Source organism: Crotalus tigris, unplaced genomic scaffold (assembly GCF_016545835.1).
Source record: "Crotalus tigris isolate CLP2741 ecotype Arizona unplaced genomic scaffold, ASM1654583v1 scf7180000019505.314820, whole genome shotgun sequence".
In the NCBI taxonomy this organism is placed as follows: Eukaryota; Metazoa; Chordata; class Lepidosauria; order Squamata; family Viperidae; genus Crotalus; species Crotalus tigris.
Window position 1 is genome coordinate 11414 of NW_024097571.1, and position 20421 is coordinate 31834.

Consider the following 20421-nt stretch of genomic DNA (forward strand, 5'->3'; position numbering starts at 1 on the left):
CCCCCCCCCCCGAGAGATTGGAATCCTGTCTCTTCTTAATAAGCTGATTCAATTTCGCAAGCTATAACATTCCTGCAGTTATGCACGGTTTCTTCAGCGGGGGGGGGCGGCTGGCGAGATTTCCGGCTGTTCTTCTGGCCTCCTCCACTCCCCCCGCTCAAGAAACCCCCATCCCCAAATCTGGGCTGCGCAAAGCAAAGCCCCGCTGCGCTCCTATTACCATATTTACGGCCGGCCGCTCTTGCCGAGCGCGCTTTACGGCGGAAGGTCCCGCCGGCCTGGGCCACCTCGGGGAGCTTTACGGCAGCGGCGCGACCTTTCGCGACAGCCGTCGGCGGGAGCGGCGGCCATGGACGTGGGGGAGCTGCTCAGTTACCAGGTGGGGCTCGGTCTTTATTGGGGGGGGGGCATGGTCGGGCGAGGGGGGGATGCTTGTTGTTGTTGTGAGGCCTCGGCCGGCGGGGCTGATGGGAGTTGTAGTCCAGCGGAGCCCGAGGAGGCTGTCGGGGCAGCCGGTGGGACTGCCCGCCACGAGAAGCGGGGGAGGGGGAGCCGGAGTCCAGGCGGTCCAGAAGCTTTTCCCGGTTGGCTTTGGGGGGCGGGGGCGGGGATCGCCTGGTGGTCTCCCATCCACGGGCAGCCTCGGAAGGGGGGGCCGGGGGCCGCCCCCTCCCCGCCGTCTGAAGTTCTCAAATGGGTCGGGGGCGCAGGACCCGGGCAGAGGCCAACTTGTGAGACCCCTCCCCCTTTTTAACTGAAAGGCAGGTGAGCTTTGGGGGGGGCGCTCGGGGGGTCTTCCTCCCCGCTCTCCCTTGGCCCCCCTCCCTGGCGTGGGCTGGGCTTCGCTGAAATGTTTATAAAATCTGTGTTTTTTTCCCTTAATGAAATTCCTCTTGTGTTTATTCGTTGATTTCATGGGCACAGGAAGGGGGGGTCGTGGGGGTCCCCCAAAACACGTTGAGCGGTTACTCCAGAAATGGGCAAGGGGGCTTCATGGGGTCCTGGGTGTCCCCCCCCCAACTTGGCCGGCTTCTTGCAGACCTTCCACCACCTGAATAGGGAACATCATCAGGGCTAGAAGGGAGGAGGAGGAAGAGGAGGAACTGTGGGGTCCTGGGTGCTCTCTGAGCTGGGTGGGTTTCTTGCAGATGTTTCATGACCCGACTAAGGAACATCATCAGTGCTAGAAGGAGGAGGAGGAGGACTGTGGGGTCCTGGGTGCTCTCTGAGCTGGGTGGGTTTCTTGCAGACGTTTCATGACCCGACTAGGGAGCATCATCAGTGCTAGAAGGGAGAGGAGTTTGCAGAGTGGAAGAGGAGGAGGAGGAACTGTGGAGTCTTTGGTGCTCTCTGAACTTGGTTGTTTTCTTCCAGATGTTTCATGACCCAACTAGGGCACATAATCAGTGCTAGAAGGGAGGGGGCTTGTGGAAAGGAGGAAGGGGAGGAGGAGTGTGGGGTCCTTGGTTCTTCCTGAGCTTGATTCTTGTATTCTTGGAAACATTTCATTACAAACCAAGTAACATCATCAGTGTTAGAAGGGAGTGGGGTGTGTGGAGAGGAGGAGGAGGAGGAGGAAGAGAAGGACTGCTCTCTTGTTTTCTTGCAGACATACGAATAGGGAACATCATCAATCCTAGAAAGGAGAAAGGCTTGGGGGGGGGGAGGATGACTCTTTGTGTGTGTGTGTGTGTGTGTGTGTGTGTGTGTGTGTGTGTGTGTGTGTGTATGCTGTTTGGTGCCCTATGAGCTTGGCTGTCTTCTGGCAGACCTTTCATGACCCAACCAGGGAACATCATCAGTGCAAGGGGGCCTGGGGGGGGGCCCTTTCCTAGGTCTTCCAGCCTGCTGACCTGGAGCCTCCAGAGACCCCGAAGGGAAGCTGCCTCTCTGGCAGAGGGTGGGGGCACACAAGAGCCAAGGGCTCCTCGGATCCCCCAACCTCTCTGAAGAGTAGAGAGTTGTCTCCCCCCCAGTTTCACCCGATGCAATAATATAATAATAATAATTATTATTAATGATAATAATAATAATACTATAGTTGGAAGGGACCTTGGAGGTCATCTAGTCCAACCCCCTGCTCAGGCAGGAAACTCTATACCATTTCAGACAAATGGCTGTCCAGTCTCTTCTTAAAAACTTCCAGTGTTGGAGCATTCACCACTTCTGGAGGCAGGTTGTTCCACTGGGTAATTGTTCTAACTGTCAGGAAATTTCTCCTGAGTTCCAGGTTGCTTCTCTCCTTGATGAGTTTCTATCCATCCCTTTTGAATATAGTATGTAGTATGTTTAGGTGTGCGTCATATATGTGTTTCACTTTGAGAGCGGGCAACTAAATTTCATTTTTGATGTACCGTTGTGCCCACAGCAAAAAAAAAAAATGACAATAAGGGTTATCTTAAAAAAAAAAAAAGAATAGGGATGGCAAAAAAAGACCCTGCTCCTTTTTTAGCGGGCCAGTCTGCACGCATGCACACGCACACACATACACACACACACACAGAATACACAAACATGCACATGATTATGGAGTTGAAAGGCATGGTGAGTGGGTTTCTGTGTCTTTGATTTGAGTTGTATTTTGTTCTTAACTTTTAATAATGGCATTTTAAGAGGATTGCAGACCTTTCCCGTGATCCTGTGATCAAATTTCAGACTCCTGGCAACTGATTCAGATTTACAACAATTGTCGTGTCCCTTTTCTGACCTTCTGACATGGAAGCCAGTGTCTCTTAACCATGGCTGTGGTGATTCCCTTAACAACTGATGTAGGAAAGGTCATAAAATGGAGCAAAACTCACTTAACAATTGTTTACCTTAACAACAAAAAATTTGTGCACTTCTCCTGATCCAAAAAGATCTTGACAGACTTGAACAATGGGCCTTGTCCAATGAAATGAGTTTCAATCTGGAGGAAAGCAAAGTCTTACACTTAGGCAGGAAAAACCAAAGGTATAAAAAGTACAGACTGGGCGAGACCTGGCTCAAAAACAGCCACTATGAGAGGGATCTTGGAGTCCTAGTGGATGATCCCTTGACCATGAGCCAGGCGTGTGCAGCAGCAGCAGCCAAAAAAGGTAATACAATACTGGGTTGTATAAACAGAGACATAGACTCAAGATCACGCAAAGTATTAGTACCACTTTATAAAACCCTAGTAAGACCACAGCTGGAGTACTGCAGCCAGCTTCGGTCACCATATCACAAAAAAGATGTTGAGACCTTGGAAAAAAAATCCAGAGAAGAGCAACTAAGATGATCCAAGGCTTGGAGAGTCAAACATACGAAGAACGGCTGCGGGACTTGGGTTTGGCCAGTCTAAAGAAAAGAAGAAATAGGGGAGACATGATAGCAGTGTTCCAGTATCTGAGGGGCTGCCACAAAGAAGAGGAGGGGGTCAAACTATTCTCCAAAGCACCGGAGGGAAGGACGAGAAACCATGGTTGTAAACTGATCAAGGAGAGAAGCAACGTGGAATTAAGTGGAAACTTCCCAACAGTGAGGACAATCGACTAATGGGTGCTCCATCACTGGAGATTTTTAAGAAGAAACTGGACAGTGACTTGTCTGAGATGCTATAGAGCAGTGGTGGCGAACCTATGGCATGGGTGCCAGAGGCGGCACTCGGAGCCCTCTCTGTGGGCACACGTGCCGTTGCCCCAGCCTCGCCTACCCCCGTGACCCCCTCCAGCAGCCCCCCTGAAGGAGAGTCGCCCTCGAGCGTGGCCCACATGGAGCAGCGCACCCAAGGACATGGCAGCCAGGCAGCGTAGACAAGACTCTGCCCTCACACCCCATTATGCAGTTGATGCTGCAGGGCACGGGCAGAGGGCATGGCCGCCATAGCGCTGCTGGGCTGCCTGGGCAATCTGCGGCGGGCCGTAGAGGCAGTGAGTGGCCCTGTGGGCAGGTGAGGCGGGGGGGTGGGGGGGAGAGTGGAGGCGGGCAAGGGGGTGGAGCAGGGGCGGGGCCAGTTTTTGGGCACTCAAAAGGTTCGCCATCACTGGTATAGGTCCTCCTGCTCAAACGGGCTCAGACTAGATGATCTCCAAGGTCCCTTCCAACTCTCACACTTAACAACCGCTGCAGCACCCTCATGGTATCGGGATTGAAATCTGGGCACTTGGCTTGTACTTATGGCCATTTGTGACTTCCCAGCTGGCTTCCGATAAGCCAAGTCAATGGAGGAGGCTGGATTCGCTTAATGACCGTGGGAGCCACTTAAGAAGCAGGGACGATTCACTTAACCACCATTGCAAAAAAAAGGTCAGGTGCTGATTCACTTAACCACTGCTTCACTTAACAACAGCAGTTCCGCTCCCAATTGTCATAAGTCAAGGACCACCTGCCATCAAACTCTGGGGGAGGGTGTGATTTAGGGAATGCCTTAATGAAGCACCCCACAAGCAGTCTGCTGCCTACAGTGTACAGGGGGTCCCCCACTTACAGCGATTCATTTAGTGACCGTTTAAAAGGACAGCGGCACTGAAAAAAAGTGACTTACCGATGTGTTTCACATTTATGACCTTTGTAGCATCCCCGTGTGATCACGCTTCACAACTGGTTCCTACTTATGACCGTTGCCATGTCCCGAGATCCCGTGATCCCTTTCTGCGATCTTTTGAGAAGCAAACGCCAATGGGGCAGCTGGATTCACTTAACAACCGTGTTTCCAGCTTATCCACTGCAGTGATTCGTTTAACAAGTGTGGCGAGAAGGGTCGTAAAATGGGACAAAACTGTGTCTCGCTGAACAACGGGAATTTTGGGCTCCTTTGTGGTCATTGAGGACAGCCTGTATTGCAAGATGTTGCGAACGGAAGGGGTAGGTATGGGGAATATATTGGATTATATACATATTGTTCAACTGCCAGGTGTTGGAAGTCAGCACCCACCCACCTTCCTAGAGAAGAAAATATAATAATAATAATAAAGTTGGAAGGGACCTTGGAGGTCATCTAGTCCAACCCCCTGCTCAGGAAGGAAAACCTATACCATTTCAGACAAATGGCTGTCCAGTCTCTTTTTAAAAACTTTCAGTGTTGGAGCAGCCACATTTTCTGGAGGCAAGCAGCTCCACTGGTTAATTGTTCTCCCTGTCAGGAAGTTTCTCCTTAGTTCCAGGTTGCTTCTCTCCTTGATGAATTTCCATCTGTTGCTTCTTGTCCTGCCTTCAGGCGCTTCGGAGAATAGCTTGACTGCCTCTTCTTTGGGGGCAGCCCCTGAGATATTGGAATACTGCTATCCTGTCCCCCCTCATCCTTCTCTTCGTTAAACTAGACATCCCCAATTCCAGCAACCGTTCCTTATATGTTTTAGCCTCCAGTCCTCTGATCATCTTTGTTGCTCTTCTCTGTACTCTTTCTAGAGTCTCAACATCTTTTTTACATCGTGGTGACCAAAACTGGATGCAGGATTCCAAGTGTGGCCTTACCAAGGCCTTGTAAAGTGGTATTAACACTTCACGTGATCTTGATTCTCTCCCTCTGTTAATGTAGCCTAGCACTGAGTTGGCTTTTTTGGCAGCTGCAGCACATGGCTGGCTCATATTTAAGTGATTGTCTACTAGGACTCCGAGATCCCTCTTACATTTAGTACTATTGAGCAAGGTACCCCCTATACTATACCTGTGCATTTGGTTTTTCTTGCCTAAATGTACATTGGGGGATATTAAAAAAGACATTATATTTCTCCAAAGGAATAATGGAGAAAAAATCTTAGGCAGAAACTGAGCAGGCTGGCTCTGTAGAAATGCAGATTTGATAATCCTGTTCAGAAAGACTGGGCCAAATGCCTTCAGCCCCAGCCCCAGAGAAGGTTTGAGCTGATGGGATTAGAAAAACAAAGACCCCCAAGGACAGGAACATGGGCTAATAGGATTAACCCGCCACCATTAGAATCCCAAAAGGGCACACTCAAGCTCAGGTCAAAGTACACGGCATAGGAACAGGAAGAACTTCCACTACAAAGCCCAAAGAAGCCCACCTATCCCAACTCCATTTTGTCAGCTGTCCCAGAACCCCATGCCGTTGGTTCTGTTCTTCCGTAAACAGAACCTTCTTTCCAAACAGCCTCCATTTCATTTATTCCCGGCTTGGACTGGACCTGACGATTTTTTTTTCCCTAACACATTCATCTCTGTTTGAACTGACACCCTGTTTGCTTTTGAGTGCCCCTGTTCTCTGGGGCTAGAGGTAGGGTCCTTGAAGACCCCTCTAATTTAATCCCAGCAATAACAACCATGAAGATCGCCTTAATGGCTGAACCAATGTATTTCTCTGCTCGTTCTAATTATCTGTAATGATTGCAGTTCTTCTGAAGGAAGCAAGTTAAGCTAAAATATAGTGACACAGTCATTCTTTTTTTTCTGCCTGACACATAAAAATCAATTACTAATCTGGAACATGAGTCTTTGAACTCTCCTTGTCTTTTTCTTACGCGTGATCGCTTCTTTTTCTTCTTTAAGCGTTGTGGCTGGGTCCCTCCGAGATAAAAGAGAATATAAGTGTCCCTCTTCCCCCCCCAATAATGCTAATTATGTGTGAGTATTTATAGAATCACTTCCTGAAATTCAGGCATCATAAATACCCATATTCTATATTTCTATCCGATGATGATATTTGTACACATAAGTAATCGATTAGAGGAAGTATGTACAGCAGGGGTAGTCAACCTTGGCTCTTTTATGACTCGTGGACTTCAATTCCCAGTTCAGTATTACAGTACAGTACAGTATTAATATAAATAATATTTGATGGCCGATTTGTCCATTTTGTAGAGTTTTCCAAAGTCTTTTGTCTTTATTTTTGCCCGTTTTTCAATTTGAAATGCCATCCTGGCTCTAATGGCAGCTGAAAACAAATGAGAACTCAATTGATTGTATCGCAACAATTTATATGCCTGAAGGGAATATAGACAGGGAATGCAATTGTGAAAAATTGTTCAGTAGTTTCCCCTGGGTTTCCTTGCCAGCCCAGATTCCTCGTGAAACTGACCGGTCTCCTTTTCAGATCATCCAAACGGGCTGCCATTGTGGCAGCTTTGGACCGGCAGCATGGATTCGGGGGGGGGGGGGCATTTTCACCGAAATGGACCTTCTTGTCAATTTGTAGAGATTCTTTAACAGCACAACTTTGGAAAAGTCGCAATTTTATTGTATAATGCAGCCGCGAAGACGAGGCAAGTTTAATCGTTGCTTCTTCGCAATTTGCTGAGATGAATTAAAGAGAGAGAGAGAAAAAAACATCTGTGCCACAAAATTCATCCATTTCGGAATCTGAAGGATCCTCCCGGAATTTTTTTTTGTTTCAAAAGAAACTGCTGTATCTAACTGAAGACTTTAGTTGTGTAACCAAAGATTTGTAGCTAAGGATTGAATTGTGGGACCATCCTTGCTGCTCTCTGAGCTTGCTTGTTTCGTTGCAGACATTTCATGACCCAGTTAGGGAGCATCATCAGTGCGAGAAGGGAGGGGGGGGTTGGGGGGGAGGAGCAGGAGGAGGAGGACTCTGGGGTCCTTGGTGCTCTCTGAGCTGGGTGATTTTCTTGCAGACATTTCATGACCCAACTGGGTAACATCATCAGTGCTAGAAGGGAGGAGGAGGAGGAGGAGGAGGAGGAAGGGGGGGGAGGAGGAGGAGGAGGAGAACTATGGGGTCCCAGGTGCTCTCTGAGCTGGGTGGTTTTCTTGCAGACATTTCATGACCCAACTGGGTAACATCATCAGTGCTAGAAGGGAGAGGGCTTTGCAAACTAGCCTTGATGATGATCCTCCCTAGCTGGGCCACGAAACGTCTGCAAGGAAAACAAGCCCAGTCACAGTGCACCAAGGACTCCCCCCCACTTGAATGCCGACTGTCACAATTATTCTGCTAGAAAAGCAGCTCTCGCCTTGATTTGACTCGGTTGCCTTCCTCATTTCTCCAGCACCGTCCAAGAGGGAATTCTCCCTCCCTGCTCCCTGTCCCGCTTTTCCACTCAGGTACGGAAATTGTCCAGAGGATCCGAGGATAAGCAGCGCCTCTGGCTGCTGGGCCCTTGTGAGGACATCAAGAGGGTTTGCACACGTTGGCGTGGGCTAAGCCTGCGGTGTATACCAGGCAGGGTGGTTTATAAACCATGTTTTACGACTTAGTGTGTTAAGCAAACCTGGGTTCCAGTTCATTGAGCAGGCTAGCCAGGGATAGGCAACCTTGGCCCCTTCATGACTCGTGGACTTCAACTCCCAGAATTCCTGAGCCAGCATGGGGGAACTACGGCCCCCTCATGACTCGTGGACTTCAACTCCCAGAATTCCTGAGCCAGCATGGCTCAACTTGGAGACCTCTCCCTTTCCCTTCAGCATGGCTGGCTCAGGAATTCTGGGAGTTGAAGTCCACGAGTCATAAAAGGGCCAAGGTTGCCTACCGCTGGGTTAGGCAAATCACGGTTGTCTTGGTACTTTTTGAAACAGCCCCCTCTCTCACCAGGCTTGCGGTGCTAGCAAGGAGCCCTTTTGCGAGACCGCAGTGTGTGTAGCTGCCCCGTGGGGTCTTGGGCTACCCCCTCCCCACCCTGGCAGCCTTTTCTACCTCCCACCTTTGGGACTTCCCAAATGTAACTCATGTTTTTATAACAGCGTTCACCCACCGCCTGGAGTTAAATGCTTGCAAAAGCCTATTTGTCATTTGCATTTCAAGGGGGGGGGGAAACCACCAAGCTGGTTAAAGGTTTAGCCAGCATTGGGGGGTTATTTTTTGGTTCTGTGGACTGGCGGGGATGGCTTTGGCGGCTGATGGGGGGGGGGCTGCGCAACCTCAATCCCACGATGCGCAAATGCGCCCGCCTGCAACGCTCTGGGTCTGGGGGACCCCTGCTTTCAAGGCAGCCAGACTGACAGCCCCTCCTTGAGGAAAAGGACGGGGGGGGGTTCCTCCTATCTGGCCATTCATGGTGCAGTTATCTGGTTCTCTGATCCATAGCTTTTGCCTGGGAGGTTCTGTTCCTCCTTTCTCGGTCCTCCTTGGGTCAAACTCCAGAAGGCAGCGGAGGTCACTTGCCCCATTTCTCTGCCCATCACACCCCCCCACACACACACACACTGCGGTTCCCCTCTGTCCAGCCCTTTGCCCCGGCCCTCGGCTGGATTGGGTGGGCCTGGGGGCTCGTCCTTTCTCGCAGGCCTTTCATGGTTGAACTAGGGAATATTCTTAGTACTAATGATGTTACCTAGCTGGGTCGTGAAACGTCTGCGAAAAAAACGATCAAGCTGAGAGAGAAACAAGGATCCCATCTTCCTCCCCCTCCTTCTCTTCCTCCTCCTCCTCTTCCTCCCTTCCTCTCTCTCTGTCTGCAAATCCATTTCTTCTACTGCTGATGATGTTACCTAGTTGGGTCATGAAACGTCTGCAAGGAAACCACCAAGGTGAGAGAGAACTGAGGATCCCTCTTCCTCCTCCTCCTCCTCCTTTCCACACACCCCACTCCCTTCTAGCACTGATAATAATAAAGTTGGAAGGGATCTTGGAGGTCATCTAGTCCAACCCCCTGCTCAGGCAGGAAACCTTACACCAGTGGTTCTCAACCTTTTTAATGCTGCGACCCCCAACCGGTCATAAGTCGAGGACTACTCAACCGGTCGTAAGTCGAGGACTGCTCAACTGGTGCAGCACCGTTTGCAGAATGGGACTGTTGGCGGGCTCTGCAGGGCAGAGACAGGTTGGTCCCGACCCACAGGTTGAGAACCACTGCCCTACACCATTTCGGACAAATGGCTGTCCAGTCTCTTCTTAAAAACTTCCAGTGTTGGAGCATTCACCGCTTCTGGAGGCAGGTAGTTCCACTGGTTAATTGTTCTCACTGTCAAATGATGATGATGATCCCTAGCTGGGTCATGAAACGTCTGCAAGAAAACCACCAAGGTGAAAGAGAACCAAGGTTCCCATCTTTCTCCTCCTCCCCTTCCTCCCCCTCCCCCCTCCTCCTCCTCTTCCTCCCTCTCTCTCTGTCTGCAAACCCCTCCCTCTAGTGCTGATGATGTTACCTAGCTGGGTCATGAAAGGGCTACAAGAAAACCACCAAGCTGAGAGAGAACCAAGGATCCCTCTTCCTCCTCTTCCTCCTCCACTCCACCCCCCCCTCTATTTTAGCACTGATGATGTTCCCTAGTTGGGTCGTGAAACGTCTGCAAGGAAACCACCAGGCTCAGAGAGCATTCGGTTCCTTCCCGAGCTACACAGACTCTCTTCTCTTGGTGCTTTTTCAACTGCTCAAACGTTCATTTTTCTCCTTTCCTTATTTCTTCTGGATTGTTTTTTTTGTTTTGTTTTGGACAGGGTGCTTTGGCTGTTATTGATTGCCCTCTCATTTAATTCTAAGTACCTCTGATATAATTTGCATGTGGCACGCAAGACATTATAAAATGTAATGCTGTGCCGTATTTCATCCCCCTCATTTTTTTCCCCCCAGCCCTTCGCACGGAAAACGAAAATTGATTTTCCTCGTCATTTTCTCTGCCCGCTTTGCAAATGAAACACGGCAGTTGTGTGTGTGTGTGGGGGGAACTTGCATTTGTTCAGGCATCTTTCAAATCTCTCTGGCCCCAGGTTGGTCCTGACCTAGAATTTTGGGGAGGGGGGGAGCCTCCCTTTCATAACAGCCGCCTCTGTCCGGGCTTCCTGGCCTTTGAGTTCCTCCGGAAGCGTCTCGGTTGGAAATGGATTGCCTGTTGTAGTGTAGTTGTAGTTGTATGGATGCTCCCTCGGGTTTGGCATCTCTGCAGGACCCAGCTTGGAGTGGGGCTCCGTGTATGGTTGATGGAGGTGGCCAGAAGGAGGCTTTCTGGTCGATTTGCCATCCCTTCTAGTCCTCATGGTGGTGCTTAGTTAGGTTGTGAAATGTCTGTATGATAACAGCCAAGCTGAGAGAGCACAAAGGAGCCCATGGTCCTTCTCCTCTTCCTTCCTCCCTGCACACCCCACTATCTTTCAGCACTGATGATGTCACCCAGTTGGGTCATGAAACGTCTGCAAGAAAACCACCAAGCTCCAAGGACCCCCACAGTTCTTCTCATCTTCCTTGCAAACCCAACTCTCTTCTAGCACTGATGATGTTCTCTAGTCTGGATCACAAAACACCTGCAAGAAAATCACCCAGCTCAGAGAGTACCAAGGATACCATAGTCGCCCTCCTCCTCCTCCTCCTCCTCCTCCTCCTCTTCCTTGTCCTCTCTGCAAACCCTCCTTCTAGGACTGATGATGTTCTCTAGTTGGATAATGAAACATCTGCAAGAAAACAATCAAGCTCAGAGAGTACCAAGGATACCATCCTCCTCCTCCTTTTCCTTGTCCTTCTGTAAACCCTCCCTTCCTTTTAGCACTGATGATGTTACCTAGTTGGGTCATGAAACGTCTGCAAAGAAACAAGCAAGCTCAGAGAGCACCAAGGACCCAATAGTTGTAGTCGTCGTCGTCGTCGTCCTCCTCCTCTTCCTCCTCCCCCTCCTCCTCCTTGCAAACCCAGTTCCCTTTTAGCACTGATGGTGTTCCCTAGTTTGGCTCATGAAACGTCTGCCAGAAAACAACTAAGCTCAGAAAGAACCAAGGACCCCACAGTTCTCCTCCTCCTCCTCCTCCTCCTCCTCCTCCTCCTCCTCCTCCTCCTCCTCCTCCTCCTCCTCCTCCTCCTCTTCTCTTCTCCTCCTCCTCCTCCTCCTCCTCCTCCTCCTCCTCCTCCTCTCATCCACCTCACAAACCCCCCAGCCTTCTAGCCTTGATGATAGTTGGATCCTGAAATGTTTGCATGAAATCAACCATGCTCAGAGAGCACCAAGGACCCCACAGTCGTTGTCCTCCTCCTCCTCCTCCTCCACTCCGCACATACCCTTCCCTTCTAGCCCTGATGATGTTCCCTAGTTGGGGAATCCTCCTTTTCCATGAAAACAGCCAAGCTGAGCGCCAAAGGCCCCAAAGTTCAAGGCCCAGCTACACATATTCTCTTCTGTCGGTAATTGCTTTTTCCTTCTGCTTCTCCTGGATCTCCTCTCTCCAAACATTGGATCTGCGCTCTGCTTTAACCCAGCAGCCCTCTTCCCTCTGTGCCAGGCTCGGCTCTGGACGGGCTGGGCAACTTGCCTCTCAGTTCAGCCCTGAGCATTGATCAGAAGTGGGGGGGAGGGGGGGAGAAGCCGCTGTCTGCAGCAGCAGCGAACAGACCAGCAATGCCTGCCACCCCTGGTGCTCTCTGGAGGGGGGCAGAATCCATGAATCCTTCCTAGCCCTGTTTCCTGTGACAGGTGGGGCTGAGCGGGTCATAGCCAACCTAGCTGTAGTTCAGGGGTTTCTCTTCCAGGATCCACTCTGAGGTCAATCAGAATAGAGCTGGAAGGCACCTCGGAGGTCATCCAGTCCAACCCCCTGCTCAAACAGGAAACCCTGCACCATTTCAAACAGGTGGCTGTCCAGCCTCTTCTTAAACACCTCCAGTGATGAAGCACCAACAATTTCTGGAGGCAACTTCTGTTCCCCTGGTTAATTGTCCTCACTGTCAGGAAATTCCTCCTTAATTCTAGGTTGCTTCTCTCCTTAATTACTTCCCATCCATTGTTCCTTGTCTGGTATAGGGGCTGGACTAGAAGACCTCCAAGGTCCCTTCCAGCTCTATTCTATTCTACTCTACTCTACTCTATTCTATCCATTATTCTATTCTATTCTATTCTATTCTATTCTATTCTATTCTATTCTTTCCATTTCCATTTTCATTTCCATTATTCTATTCTATTCTACCCTATCCTACCTTACCCTATACTAACCTATCCCTTGTTCTGCCCTCTGGTGCATTGGAGAATAGGTTGAAACCCCCTTCTCTGTGGCAGCCCCTCAAATATTGGAACACTGCTATCCTGTGCCCCCTCATCCTTCTCTTCATTAAACCAGACATACCCAGTTCCTGCAACCGTTCCTTATAGGTCTTAGCCTCCGGTCCCAATGTCCCCCTCACCTTGCAGCTTGGTGCTTTCTAAAACGTCAGCTTCTCATGCCCCTGGTGCTTGGCCCTGGACACCTCATCTCTTTGTTGAAGGCAGTGGTTCTCAACCTTTTTAATGCCGTGACCCCCAACCGGTCGCAAGTCGAGGATTACTCAACCGGTCGTAAGTCGAGGACTACTCAACTGGTGAAGCACCGTTTGCAGAATGGGACTTTTGGCGGGCTCAGCAGGGCAGAGACAGCCTGGACAATTCCTATTGGCTTTGGAAAGCCAATAGAATTAGACTCTATTCAAGAGAGTCTATTCTATTGGCTTCCAAAAGCCAATAGAATAAAAGGGAGGAGCACAGCTAAGGAAAAGGGGGGAAAAATGGCGGACTGCGTTGTTTGGCGACCCCCGTGAAATGGTCGCTCGACCCCAAATGGGATCCCGACCCACAGGTGGAGAACCACTGGGTTAAGGCTATCAAACGGGTCACTCTCTCTAGTGCTGCCTTCTGTAAGTGAAATCTTTTTCTGGGCAGGATCTTCCCCTCCTTGCTTGTCCTGCCAAGCCAACATTTCTGAACAGGGAAAACATTCTCTTCCCGAATAAAGGAGAAGATTTGCAGCTCTGGGTTGAAATGAGGGGCCCTCGGTGCTCTCTGAGCTTGGTGGTTTCCTTGCAGTCCTTTTATGACCCAAGTAGGGAACATCATCAGTGCGAGAAGGGAGGGGGGTTTGCAGAGAGGAGGAGGAGGAGGAGGAGGAGGAAGAGGAGGACAGCTGGGATCCTTGGTGTTCTCTGAGCTTGGTTGTTTTTGCAGATATTTCATCACCCAACTAGGGAACATCATCAGTGCTAGAAGGGAGAGGGGTTTGCAGATACGAAGAGGAGGGGGGAGGAGGAGGAGGAGGAAGACTGTGGGGTCTTTGGTGCTCTATGAGCTTGATTTTTTTTGTAGACATTTCATGACCCAACTAGGGAACATCATCAGCGCTAAAAGGAAGGGGGGGTTTGCAGAGAGGGGGAGGAGGAGGACAGCTGGGGTCCTTGGTGCTCTCTGAGCTGGGTGGTTTTCTTGCAGTCCTTTCATGACCCAAGTAGGGAACATCATCAGTGCTAGAAGGGAGGAGGAGGAGGAGGAGGAGGAAGAGGATGATAGTGAGGTCCTTGTTGCTCTCTGAGCTTGATGGTTTTCCTGAAGACGTTTCATGACCCAACTAGGGAACTTCATCCGTGCTAGGAGTGGGGTGTGTGGAGAGGAGGAGGTCCTCGGTGCTCTCTGAGCTTGATGGTTTTCTTGAAGACGTTTCATGACCCAACTGGGGAACATCATCAGTTCCAGAAGGGAGTGGGGTGTGTGGAGAGGAGGAGGACTGTGGGGGCCTAGGTGCTCTCTGAGCTTTGATGTTTTCTTGCAGACGTACCCAAACGAGGGAGCATCCTCAGCTCACCCACCCAGTTCGGGTAATAGTAATAGTAGTAAAGTTGGAAGGGACCTTGGAGGTCATCTAGTCCAACCCCCTGCTCGGGCAGGAAACCCTACACCATTTCGGACAAATGGCTGTCCAGTCTCTTCTTAAAAACCTCCAGGGTTGGAGCATTCACCATTTCTGGAGGCAGGTTGTTCCACTGGTTAATTGTCCTCACTGTCAGGAAGTTTCTCCTTAGTTCTAGGTTGCTTCTCTCCTTGATGAGTTTCCACCCGTTGCTTCTTGTCCTGCCTTCAGGTGCAGTTCGGAGACCCCCTCTTGGACACCCCCCCCCATCTTCCTCTCCTCACCCCAAATATTCTTTGAGTTGCTGGCGCTGCCCCTCCCTTCTGGAAAGGAATCTGCACCCTCCTTTCTTGCCTCTTACCCAGGACTGCCCCCTCCCGTGCAAAAACGCCCCCTGCCCCCTGGCAAGGGCTGATGAATTTCGCAACCAACAGGCCAGCCAGCATCTTAATTTCCTATTCCCGAAATGGCAGGATTTTCTGAGTGGATTCCTCCTTTCCTGAGGTCCTCCGCCAGTCCGGGGCTGGGAGGGGGAGGAGGGGGGGGCGTCTTCACCCAGGGGATCCCCGAAGTTTCAAAGGGTCCCTCGGAGAGATCAGATCGCCGCTCGTGACTCGGCGCTGCTTCCCGACGTCTTCCAAATTGGTGGCTAATAAGTAGCCCTCTTTGATGGCTCGACAGTCACCTGCCGGCCTCCAGCAAGCCGCCTTTTCTGCGCTGCGTCCCCCCCGCAGCGCGCGGCTTCCCAGTAACCGGGTTTATTTGCTTCCGCAGCATCTTTTTAAATAAGATTAAGCCGGGCGCGTTAATTCCTGCCCAAGCTGCTTTGGCTGCGCTCCTCCCGGTTTCAGCCCTGCTGAGTTGTGCTGATGAGCCTGAAGTTTACCCGAGCTTGCAGCTCATTTAAATCTTTTTATTTAAAAAAAAGATTGTGCTGGAAGGAGCTGCAGCAAAGGACCATTTTGGAGGCAGGGTGGGCAAAAGAGGCCCCCCCCCAAGCTCTTATCTGTTTATGGCACCGTTGGTAGAGACCCTCTCCGCCCCGAGGGGATGCACAGCGTGGAGGATACGCCCATCATGGACGGAGCAGGCGGTTCAAAAAATATTCAGGAGGCTGGCTGGGATGCGGAAGGCTAAGCAAAGCTAGCGGTCCACATGAGGTCCAGCGGGGAGGGGCCAGGGGGTCCTCCTTGGGGGCGGTTGGGTGGGGGCCACAACCGAGGGGTTGCCCAGAAAGCCCAAGAGAAATGGCTAGAGAGTTGGTGCTCTTGAGACCCACACTTGTGACCCACACCTGTCCCACCACAAGACCCTCCGTTGACACAGCCCACACCTGTTACATCCCAAGAGGCTTCCTTGACGCGACACACACCTGTCCCACCACAAGACCCTCCCTTGACACAGCCCATACCTGTCCCATCCTAAGAGGCTCCCTTGACATGACACACACCTGTTCCATCCCAACACCCTCCATTGACACAGCCCACACCTGTCCCTCCAGAAGACCCTCCGTTGACACAGCCCAAACCTGTACCATCCCAACACCCTCCGTTGATACAGCCCACACCTGTCCCATCCCAAGAGGCTCCCTTGACACGACACACACCTGTCCCACCCCAAGACCCTCCGTTGACACAGCCCACACCTGTCCCATCCCAAGAGGCTCCCTTGACACAACACACACCTGTCCCATCCCAACACCCTCCATTGACACAGCCCACACCTGTCCCTCCAGAAGACCCTCCGTTGACACAGCCCACACCTGTCCCATCCCAAGAGGCCCCCTTGACACAACACACACCTGTCCCATCCCAAGAGCCTCCCTTGACACAACACACATCTGTCCCATCCCAAGACCCTCCCTTGACACAGCCCACACCTGTCCCACCAGAAGACCCTCCCTTGACACAGCCCACACCTGTCCCTTCCCAAGACCCTCCCCTGACGTGACCCTCTCATGCTGGCTGTGGAATTCTGGGAGTTGAAGTCCACAAGTCATAAAAGGGCCAAGGTTCCCCACTACTGACCTAGAAGGACCCTCACCAAGGAGACATCAGTGTAGTCCAGCTTCCTCGGAGGTGTAAGGGGCATCCCAGGCGTGGCCAGGGTCCCCCCCCCCACGCTCGCCTGGGCCCAGCGACGCCCAGGATGCTTCAGTGGTTAGCACCAGGAGGCCCATTGCTCTCAATGGGAGAGTGGAGCAAGGGCAGGGCATGCAGAGCCCCCCCCCTTGCAGGCCAGGAGGGGGACACACACACACACACACACACACACACACACACACACACACACAGAGGGGCGGGGCATTGATGATGAAGCCGCTCTGGATGGGAGACTCATCTTGTTCCTGGGGGGGGGGATATCAAGGTAGGCATCAGCCGCGTGCTTTGCGTGTGTGCCAAAGCTTCCCTGTGTTCTGTTTTTAAAAGTCCTTTTTCAAACCACAACGAGGAAAAGGAAAGAGAGAAAGCACACAAAGACAGCTATAATGCATATCTGCTTTTCGATGCGATGACGGTGGATCCCTCTGTTGTAACCGTTTTAAACGTGCATTATTGTTTTCTCTTATGGTCTTTGGCTTGGGTACTTGGAGGGAGGGAGGGATGAAGGGAGGGATGAAGGGAGGGAAGGAAGGAAGGAGTAGAACAGATGGATAGAAGGAAGGAAATTGAAAAAGGAAAGGAAGGAAACAGATGGGTGGATGGAAGGAAGGAAGGTCAGAGAGGGAGGGAGGGAACAGATGGACAGAAGGAAGGAAGGAAGGAGGGAAGGAAGGAAGGAAAGAAGGAAAAAGGGATATTAACACCTCTGGGTTTCTTCCTTTTTGCCTGGGGGGGGGGTTCCCTGGTGTTCGGCTGCAGATGGGGGGGGCAGCCTCAGTGCTTCCAGGCCGATCTCTGCTCATCGGCCCAAGGAGACTCTTCTCCTCCTGGCCGGGGGGGGGGGTTGGGGGGCTCCCGGCTGAGATCCAGGCTGGCTGCAGCTGCCCACGAAAGCATCGTGGGAGGGGGCTTTAATTTAGCCACAGTTCTGCTGAGGTGGGCTCCATTGCTTTGGGTCTAATTGCACTCCGTGTGTCCCCCCCCGCCGCAAGCCCTTCATTACAGCTGTTGTCTCTGTGCCTTTTTGATTCAAAAGGAAGGAAAGGAAAGGAAAGGAAAGGAAAGGAAAGGAAAGGAAAGGAAGGAAGGAAGGAAGGAAGGAAGGAAGGAAGGAAGGAAGGAAGGAAGGAAGGAAGGAAGGAAGGGAAGCTGAAGCAGCCGCTGCAGGTGTGCCTGGCCCAGAGAAGCCGTCAAAAGCAAACCTTTACAGCAGTGTTTCCCAACCTTGACCATTTTAAGGCATGTGGACTTCAATTCCCAGAATTCCACAGCCAGCGTTGCTGGCTGTGGAATTCTGGGAGTTGAAGTCCACATGCCTTAAAATGGTCAAGGTTGGGAAACACTGCTTTACAGCCATTTTGCAACTTCTCTAAGTGGCCATTTGAAGCTTGCAAAAGGCTTTCTCTCTGCTTGGGGGGGCATTATTTTAGTTGGGATTTGCCCCCCCCCGAATCAGGGAGAACGCTTTTCTTACATCCCGCCCACTTTTGCTAGCCAACCCCCCCCCCCTTCCCTCCATGGAGGAGAGCCTGGATGATGCTCCCGGAAGGTGAGAGCCCAGCCTCCCCCCCCCCCAAGGAAAAGTGGCGGAAGCAACGCAAGGGAACTTAGGGGGCGCTGAGAGTAGGGGAAGCCCCCTTCCCCCCTGGGGTGACCCCCTGGTTCTTCTGGCCTTGTCTCCCCCGCAGCGGGCAGGCCCGGTTCTTCCAGGGTGCCGAAGCGTTTGAGGCTCTCCTCGGCTTGAAGGTTTTGGGCCCTGCAGATGGTGGAGCTTTTCTGGCAGGCCAGGGGCAGTCTGGGAAAAAGGAGGGAGGAGGAAAAGAAAGAAAAGGAGAAAGGGAAAGGAAAAGGGAGGGAGGGAGGGAAGAGGAATGGAAGGGGGAGGGAGAGAGGAAGGAAGGAAGGAAGGAAAGAAAGAGGAATGGAAAGGGGAGGGAGAGAGGAAGGAAGGAGGAAAAGAAAGCAGGAAAAGGAGAAAGGGAAAGGAAAAGGGAGGGAGGGAGAGAGGAAGGAAGGAAAGAAAGGAATGGAAAGGGGAGGGAGAGAGGAAGGAAAGGAAAGAAAGAGTGGAAAAAAGAAAAGAGAAAGGAAAAAGAAAAAGGAAGGAAGGGGAAAAAAGAGTAGGAAAGAAGGAAAAGAGGAAGGGAGGGAGGGGGAGAAAAAGAAAGGAAAGAGGGAAAAGAGGAAAGGAAAGGAGGGAGGGAAGAAGGAAGCAAGGAAGGAAAAAGGAAAAGGAAGGAAGGGAAAGAGAAAGGGAAGGGAAAGGAACGAGGGAGGAAGCAAGGCAGGAAAAAGAAAAAGGAAAGGAGGGTGGGAGGAAGGAAGGAAGAAAAGGAAAGAAGAGAAGGGGAAGAAAGACAATGGAGGGAGGGAGGGAGGGAGGGAGGAAAGAGAAAGGGAGGGGAGGGGAGGGGGATTCCCGTGGGGGACCCATTGCCGGCAGCTCTTTCCCCACCTGGGGGGAGGGCAGAGTCCGGCCTCCACCGGGCACAGATGGGCAGGGAGCCCCTGGACCTCCCCCCACTGCCCCCCCCCACCGGGCAACTGAGCCGAATCCTGCCCGCCTCTCGCCTGCCTCTTGCTGCAACGGTTGTGTTGGGGTCTACCACGGGGGTCCCAGCCCCGATGCTGCTTTTATTTGTGACCCCCCCCCCCGAGAGGAGGGCTGGGAGCGTGGGGAGGGGGCTCGCCTTCCTCTGCCGACTGCTTGACCCTTTTCCTTCTCAAAGCCCAACAGGGGCACCAAGCGGACCCGGGACGACGAGGAGGAGGAGCTGAAGGGGCGGCCCAAGACAGCCGGGGCCCGGGAGCGTGGCCGCTACCGGGAGGAAGAGCCCCCGGCTGCCGACGAGTCCGAAGAGGAGAAGAAGAAGCTGCACCACGTCTTTGAAAGAGGCGAGGAGGAGGAGGAGGAGGTGAGTGAGGGTCTCGTCCTCTCCACACACACCCCCCCCCCGGTTCTCGGCTCTCCCTCCCTCCCCTCCCTTGACTTGCTCCCTCCCGGGGGCCAGGCAGACCCTCCCCTCTCCAAGATGGCGCCCTGGGGGTCCCCACTGACGGCCCTAACTTCTCTTCCGTTGGGCAGGAGAGGGTGAAAGTCCATATTACAGGGGTCCCCAGCCTCGTCCCCTTGACGACTTGGGGACTTCGATTCCCAGAATTCCTGCGGCCGAGGTTGGGGACCCCCCCCCCCGTCAAAGAACGTGGACTCCTAAAGCTGGGAGGGACCTTGGAGGTCTTCTAGTCCGACCCCCTGCCCAAGAGGGAAGTCCTTAGACCAGGGGGGGGGTCCTCAAACTCGGCCACTTTAAGACTTGTGGACTTCAACTCCCAGAATTCCCCAGCCAGCTAGGCTATGCTGGCTGGGGAATTCTGGGAGTTGAAGTCCACAAGTCTTAAAGTGGCCACGTTTGAGGAGCCCTGCCTTAGACCATCCCAAGTCAAGCTTAGCTCGCCACCTTCTTTGAGAAAGGACACCTTGAGGTCATGTAGACTATCCACACAGACACGGAAAAAGAAGCATTTCCCATCAGGGCTACTTTCCCAAGATAACCATTCACAGCATTCCGGGTGTGTGTGTGTATGTGTTGAAAAACCAGCAAAATTTATTTATTGATGTGGTTTATTATTTATTAAACAAATTTATGCAGCCCCCCCGCAACTCACACATAACAGACTTTCAGGCAATTTCCCATTTTTTTTTTTTTTAAAAAATCCATCATTTAGTTGAAAACCCATTACAACCCCCCCCCCCATCTCACCTCTTTCCTGTGGGAGCAACAACACAATCCAAGTTGGCAGCAACAACAAGACAGTTCAACAAATTTTGCAACAGTCTTAAAAACTCCCCTTGCTTGTTAATTCTCTCGTTTCGGT

The 20421-nt window shown here is 51.9% G+C and overlaps 1 protein-coding gene across 1 annotated transcript in view; it reads left to right on the forward strand.

Annotated features, from left to right (window-relative positions):
- Positions 1-293: 293 nt before the first annotated feature.
- The window catches only part of LOC120316921 (beta-catenin-like protein 1), a 58342-nt gene continuing 38214 nt past the window's right edge, over positions 294-20421 (forward strand). Inside the window, exons 1-2 of the mRNA XM_039363086.1 lie at positions 294-379; positions 19275-19460. Coding sequence (XP_039219020.1) covers positions 350-379; positions 19275-19460 — 216 coding nt within the window. The 5' untranslated portion in view covers positions 294-349. The remainder of the gene's footprint in view (positions 380-19274; positions 19461-20421) is intronic.